Source organism: Neofelis nebulosa, chromosome 8, assembly GCF_028018385.1.
Source record: "Neofelis nebulosa isolate mNeoNeb1 chromosome 8, mNeoNeb1.pri, whole genome shotgun sequence".
NCBI lineage: Eukaryota > Metazoa > Chordata > Mammalia > Carnivora > Felidae > Neofelis > Neofelis nebulosa.
In genome coordinates, this window is record NC_080789.1 from 117,305,754 (window position 1) to 117,312,979 (window position 7,226).

Genomic DNA, 7,226 nt, shown 5'->3' on the forward strand with positions numbered 1-7,226 from the left:
TCTTTTTACTTTGTGGATTATATCATGTGGTTTTGGTGGTAAGTTCTTCCATATTCTTATTGATATTCTATCAGTTGTCAAGAGAGGTTTTGAAGTGTTTCAACTATAACTGGGGATTTGTCTAATTTTTCTTTTAGTTCTGTTTTTTTTTTTATTTGAAACTCTGTATGTGCATTTAAGATTGCTATTTTCTCCCTCTCTCTTCTTGGTTGTTTTTCTTTTTCTGAAGTCTACTTAATCTGATAATTTTATACCACTCCTGCTTTCTTTTGACTAATATTTGCATGTTCTATCTTTCCCCTCCTTTTACTTTCAAGCTACTTATATTTATATTATTATATTTGAAGTGAGTTTCTTCTTTTTTTTAAGTTTTTATTTATTTATTTTGAGAGAGAAAGAGAGCACAGGAGGGACAGAGAGAGGGAGAGAGAGAGAATCCCAAACAGGCCCCACACTGTCAGCATAGAGTCCCATGTTGAGCTCAAACTCACAAACCAGGAGATCATGACCCAGCCAAAACCAAGAGTCAGACACTTAACCGACTGAACCACCTGATGTGAGTTTCTTTTAAATAGCATATAATTGAGTCATTTAAAAAAAATTTTTTTTTCACGTTTATTTATTTTTGAGACAGAGAGAGACAGAGCATGAACAGGGGAAGAGCAAAGAGAGAGAGAGAGACAGAATCTGAAACGGGCTCCAGGCTCTGAGCTGTCAGCACAGAGCCCGACGCGGGGCTCGAACTCACGGACCGTGAGATCATGACCTGAGCCGAAGTCGGACGCTTAACCGACTGAGCCACCCAGGCGCCCCATAATTGAGTCATTTTAAAAAGAAATTTGTGAAGCTTTCTATTGATGTATCTACTGATATGTTTAGATCATTTACATTTAATATTGATATGTTATGGCTTACACTTGCCAGTTTACTTTTGTTTTCTGTTCTTCTATTTTTCATTTGTTTTCTTTTTCCAGTTTCTATGGATTACTTGAACATTTTTTAGAATTCTATTTTGATTTATCCGCAGTGTTTTTAGTGTATCTCTTTGCATAGATTTTGTGTGTGTGTGGAGTTACTCTGGGTATTGTACAATATTATACATACATAATTAATGATTATCTATTGTTTGACATCATAGCAGTTTGAGTGAAACATAGAAACCATGTCTCCTTCAAACAATAATTGTATATGCCTCAATCCTTGCAACTCCTGGTATGTCACAAAAAGAAAAGCTGTCGACATATTCTTCCTTTACAAATTTACTCTATGAGAATATGTCATTTCTCTTTCAACATAAACTTCTTACAAAAGCTGTAATAACTATTACACTGATGTGACTGAAAAAATAAATACAACTTTAGTAAAAAATTAAACCATATTTTCTTTAAAGTCCCTTTACCCTCTCTAATTTCTAATTGTCTTTTTCTTCTGTATACATTGATAACTATATGAGACAATGTTATATTTTTGTTTCAACCATCAAACTTCATTTAGAAAACTCAAGAGCTGAATGAAAGTCTTTTGTATTTACCCACACTTTTATTCTTTTCCATTGTTCTTTTCTGATATTGCAATGTTTTCTTCTTTTATCACAGTCTTTCTGTTTAAAAACTTATTACCCTTTTAAGGTAAATTTGTTGATGACAGATTCTCTTCGTTTTTCCTTCATCCACAAATTGTTTTCGTGTTTCTTTCACCCAAGAACTTCTTGACATCCCCTTCATTTCTAAAGTATACTTACCCTGGATATAGTATCAGGCTGACAATTCTTTACTTTCAGTGCTTAAAAAAATGTTGTTTTAATTCCTTCTGTCTTCCCTGGTTGCTTTTGAGAAATCTGTTATTATTTTAATTGTTTTTCTCTTATAAGTAAAATATTGTTTCTCTCTCAACTGCTGTTAAGAATTTTCCTTGTCTTTAGTTTGTGAAGTTTGATTATTATGTGTCTTGGCATGGATTTCTTTGAGTTTTTCTTGAGTTTGTTTAAAGCATTTTTTCAACTTTTTGAATCATAGATTTATGTCTTTTTCTAACTTAGGGAAAATTCAAATCATGTTAGAATACATTTTTAGTCTGACCCTCTTCCTCCTCTTTTTCTGTTATTCTGAGGACATGAATTTTGGAATTTTTGTTTTGGTCTCACAGATCTTGAAGCTCTATTCATTTTTGTTTCCAATCAATTTTCTCTTTGTTATTCAGATTGGGTAATTTCTGTTGATCTATCTTCAACTTCATGGATTCTCCCCCTCTGTCCTCTCCATCCTGTTGCTAGGCCTATCCACTGAGTTTGTATTTTGTTTTGTAAATTTAAGCTTCAAAATTTATTTTTGGTTCTTCTTCATATCTTCCATTTACTTGTTGAGACTTTCTAGTTATTTGTTTCAAGTCTTTGTAATTGCTGCTGAAGCCTTTTTATGATGGCTGCTTTAAATTCTCATCAGATATTCCAACATTTGCTTTCTCTCAGTATAAGCATCTTTGCATCATCCTTTCACATTCAGTTCTTGATCTCCCTGGTTCTTGGTATGATGAGTGATATTTTTATTGTCTTGGACATTTGGGGCATTATGTTGTGAAATTCCAGATTTTATTTAAATCTTTTGTTTTAATGAGCCTTCACTGGCACATCCTGCAAAGTCTGAGTCCTTCACTTAGTTTCCATTGACAACTCTGGTGGTATGGGGTGCTTCGTTACCATTGGACAGGGGTGGCAGTTCAGTCCCCACGAGGCTTCTGCTGACACTACCCTGGCTGGGAGGGAAAGAGTGCCTTCTTATATGCTTCTCATGGGGCCTCCATGTAACCCATGGGAAGTGAGCCCATTGGGGCCTGGAACTGGTGATTTTATTGCATCTTTTGAGATAATCACATGATTAGCCTTTTGTCTGCTGATGACCATTACATTGATGTTTGAGTACTGAATTAGTTGACATTCAATCCTGGGATAAATCCCACTTGGTCATTATGTCTTACCATTGCTGGGTGAAATTTGATAATATTTTATTGAGAACATTTACATCTATAATCATGAAGGATATGGGTAGTGTGGCCTCAGAAACTAAATTGGGAAATATTCACTTATTTTTCATCTTTCTGGAATTCTTCATATAAATTGGATATTATTTCTTTCTTAAATGTTTGGTAGAATTTGACAGTGAATCCATCTGTACCTGGCTTTGTTGGAATGCTTTTATATTGAGAATCTTATTTCTTTAATAGATATATAACTATTCAGATTTTTTTCTTGTTGAGCTTTGGCAGTTTGTGTGTTTCACTGAATTTGTACATTTGATACAACTTATCTGTTTTATTGACATTGAGTACATTCCATTATTATTCTTTAATGTCTAGGGGATCTTTTGTGATGATCCCTCTTTCATTTCTAGTATTAGTCATATATGTCTTCTCTCTTTTTATTCTTGATAGTCAGGAAAGAAGGGATTGATTTTGATCATTTGAAAGAACAGCTATTTGTTTCATTGATTTTCTTTATTTTTAGCTGCTTCCCTTTTTATTTCTACTCTTTATGATTTTTTTTCCTTCTGATTTTTTTATGCTTAATTTGCTCTTCTTATTTAATTTCTTAATTTGGAAGCTTAACCATTGATTTGAGACCTTTATTTTTTCTATAAGGTTTTATTCTGTAAATTTCTTTATAAGCACTACGTAAACTGCATCCCATAGATTTTGATATGTTTTCATGCAAATTAATATATCTGAAGCTTTTCCAGGTATTTTTCTTTTACTGATTTCTAGTTTAATTCCATTGTTTTGAGAGAAGATCTTTTGTATGATTTTAGGTTTTTTTTTTAACTTTGTGGATGTTTGTTTTATGGCCCAGAAAGTGGTCAGTTTTGGTGATTCTTTTTTTTGTGTGCATTTAAGAAAAATATGTGTTTTTCTGCTGCTGTTGGGTACTGTGTTCTCTGTCAATTTTATCAGTTTGGTTTGTACTATTGTTCAGGTCTTCTATATTATTAATTTTTATGTGCTTATTTTGTTTTACTGACTAAGGAGTTTTGAAGTCTCGTAATTGTGGATTTATCTATATTTTTCTTTTTAGTTACATTTTTGTTTTATGTATTTCGAAGTTCTGTTGTTTGGTGAATACACAATTAGAGCTGTGTTGACTCTTTGTTATTATGTATCTTCCTCTTTAGGTCTGATGATATTTGTTTTGAAGTCTACTTTGTTTGATTTTTAATATAGACATTCCTGCATTTTTTGATTACTGTTTGCATGGAAAGTGGGTTTTTTATACCACAAATAGTTGGTTTTCCTTTTTCATCCAATCTGATTTCTTTTAATTGAAGTTTTTCTTTTAATTTTTTTAATGTTTATTTATTCTTAGAGAAAGACAGAGCTTGAGCGGGGGAGGGGAAGAGCGAGAGAGGGACACAGGCTCCAGGCTCTGAGCTGTCAACACAGAGCCCAACTCAGGGCTTGAACTCATGAGCCATGAGATCATGACCTAAGCCGAAGTCAGATGCTTAACCCACTGAGCCACCCAGGCTTCCCTGATTGAAGTTTTAAAATCATTTTTATTTGGGGCGCCTGGGTGGCGCAGTCGGTTAAGCGTCCGACTTCAGCCAGGTCACGATCTCGCGGTCCGTGAGTTCGAGCCCCGCGTCGGGCTCTGGGCTGATGGCTCGGAGCCTGTTTCCGATTCTGTGTCTCCCTCTCTCTCTGCCCCTCCCCCATTCATGCTCTGTCTCTCTCTGTCCCAAAAATAAATAAAAAACGTTGAAAAAAAAAAAAAAATTTTAAAATCATTTTTATTTGATGTAACTAGTGATAGAGTTGAATTTAAACTTACTCTCTTGGGGCGCCTAGGTAGCTCAGTCAGTTAAGCATCTGATTCTTGATTTTGACTCAGGTCATGACCTCACAGTTCATGAGAGAGAGCCCTGAGTTGGGCTCCATGCTGGATGTGGAGCCTGGTTAAGATCCTGTCTCTCTCTCTGCCCTTTCTCCTGCTCCCCTCTCTAACAAAAGAGTTACTTTTTTGCTGGTTGTTTTTTATCTGTCCCATTTGTTCTTTGTTCTTTTTTCTTCTTTTTCTGCCCTTTTTGTACTAATTGAGCTTTTAGAAATTATTCTATTTTATTTATGCTATTAGTTTGTCAGTTATACTTCTTAAAAGTTTCATGGTTGCTGCTCTAGGGCATATAATATATGTCTCTAATTTATCATGTCCACCTTTAAATAGTATCTTACCTTTCCACAAATAGTTTAAGAACCTTGCCACAGCATACCTTGAATGCTTCTCCCTACCCTTGGCACTATTGTTCTACATTTTACTTTTGCGTGCTATAACCCCTCAACACATTGATACTATTTTTGCATTAGAGAGTCAATTATATTTTGGAATGATTAAAAATAATACAAATGGTATTTTATATTGATTTTTACCATTTCTTTGTGTAAATGTTGTATGATAGTCTTCCTGGCATGATATTCCTTTTGAATAAAGAACTTCATTAATATTTCTCTAGCGCAAGCCTTCTGGCAGTGAATTCTCTGTTTTTTGTTCATCTGTAAAAGTCTTTATTTTGCCTTTATTTTGAAACCTTTATTTTTGTCTCTGTTTAGAATTTTGACTTGGCAGTTCCTTGGATTTTTTTTTTTTTTTTTTGGACTTTAAAGGTATCATTCTCTTTTCTTCTGGCTTGCACTGTTTCTGATAGGTCTCTTTTAATTGTTGTGTTTCTCCCTCTGTCTGTCATGTGACTTTTGTCTCTGGCTCCCTGCAAGATATTCTCTTTATCTGTCATTTCAGCAGTTTGTACATGATGTGTCCCAGTCACTATAGCATTTGAGTTTACATTTTTCTGACAGTGGCGAGGAGTGAGTAGGTCAAATGCAGCTATTGGATCTGTGTGTGCTACAGCAGGGGGTGAGTTTAGGAACATCCATTACTATCAGCCTAGCTCTGTTAGAGACCTCAGTCCTGAAGTGGCCCTCATCCAATGTGTGCCACTAAGCAACACAAGTTAGATGCATCAGAGACTTGAAGTTACCACCAGTGTTAATTTTCAGATAGCACTAGATAATTCAGAAATGATATCATTATAAAAATTATTATTTTTTTAAATAAAGGAGAAGAGATTCAGCGATGAAAAGGAAAAGAAAGAACCAACTAATGAGCCACCTGAGAAGGAAGAAGCAGCCCCCGTTCAGAAAGCTATTACTGGTTCAGGCAAGAGAACACTGGAGAAGAACCAAATTAATTTTGGGAAGAGTCAAATGACCAAGAGATTAGAGCCAAGTTTAAGCTGGAAGGCTACCGTTCGTTTCAAAGAGTATGTGGAAATTTGCGTGATGGGTTTTCTGATACATCCTCAGTGACCACATTTGCCTAGTTTTTCACATAAGTTTATGTCATAGCAGGAAAGTACTAGAGTAGATATTTACATTCCCTCCGTAATGCAAGTGGATCCCTCCCTACCCGTCTTCATATACCAAGTAGAAGGATTTGATGTGAATAGGGTTTACATGTGGGCACCGGAAGGGAAGGGAAGGGAAGGGAAGGGAAGAACACAATTCACTCAGTTAGTAAGTCAGGGGAAATAACGCATGAAAAAGATGAGAAAACACATGGAGACATCTCAGGAGCAATGTGAACATAGTTGTAGGGACCTGATTAAGTAAGTGCTAGGAGCATTTAGGATGACTAAAATTATGTGGAGTTAATCAGGGAAATCTTGATAGAGATAATGTCATTAACAGAACTTTAAGTAAATACTATAGAAAGGCTAGTAAATATTAACAAGCCTAAGTAAAGTAGACACTGGTTTGTTGAATGTCTGAAATATACAAAACTAGTTCCATTTTGGGCCATCTATAAAGAGGTGCCAGAGCACAGATTAAGGACCAGCGTTATGTAAATATCAGAGCAGTCAGAAGTGCCTAGAGCACTTTTTAAATTAGCAAATAGACTTACAAGTTTCATGTCACCTGATTGGACAGGGATTCTGAGGACCACTGGGTGATTGCATTTTGCCTACAAACCCAGAGAGCAGACGGAAGGAGTCCTGTGGAAAGAGGAGACACTCCTGCTCCTCTAATTCTCAATTTTGAGGTGTTTGGCCTTTGTGACTATTTGAGTCTGAAAATGACAAATACATGGGCTGCTCTGTTACCTGGAAGGTGAATTTTAAAAAAACTGCGTTGCCCACGGGCTTACGTTTTTCAATCAGGAAATTACCTAACAATTTAGTGAAAAC

At 35.4% G+C, this 7,226-nt stretch overlaps 1 protein-coding gene across 3 annotated transcripts in view; it reads left to right on the forward strand.

The window, feature by feature from the left end:
- The window catches only part of ODAD2 (outer dynein arm docking complex subunit 2), a 181,244-nt gene that overhangs the window by 23,205 nt on the left and 150,813 nt on the right, over positions 1 to 7,226 (forward strand). For all 3 annotated transcript variants that reach the window (XM_058681605.1, XM_058681603.1, XM_058681604.1), the window contains one exon: positions 6,100 to 6,302. In XM_058681605.1, coding sequence (XP_058537588.1) covers positions 6,100 to 6,302 — 203 coding nt within the window. The remainder of the gene's footprint in view (positions 1 to 6,099; positions 6,303 to 7,226) is intronic.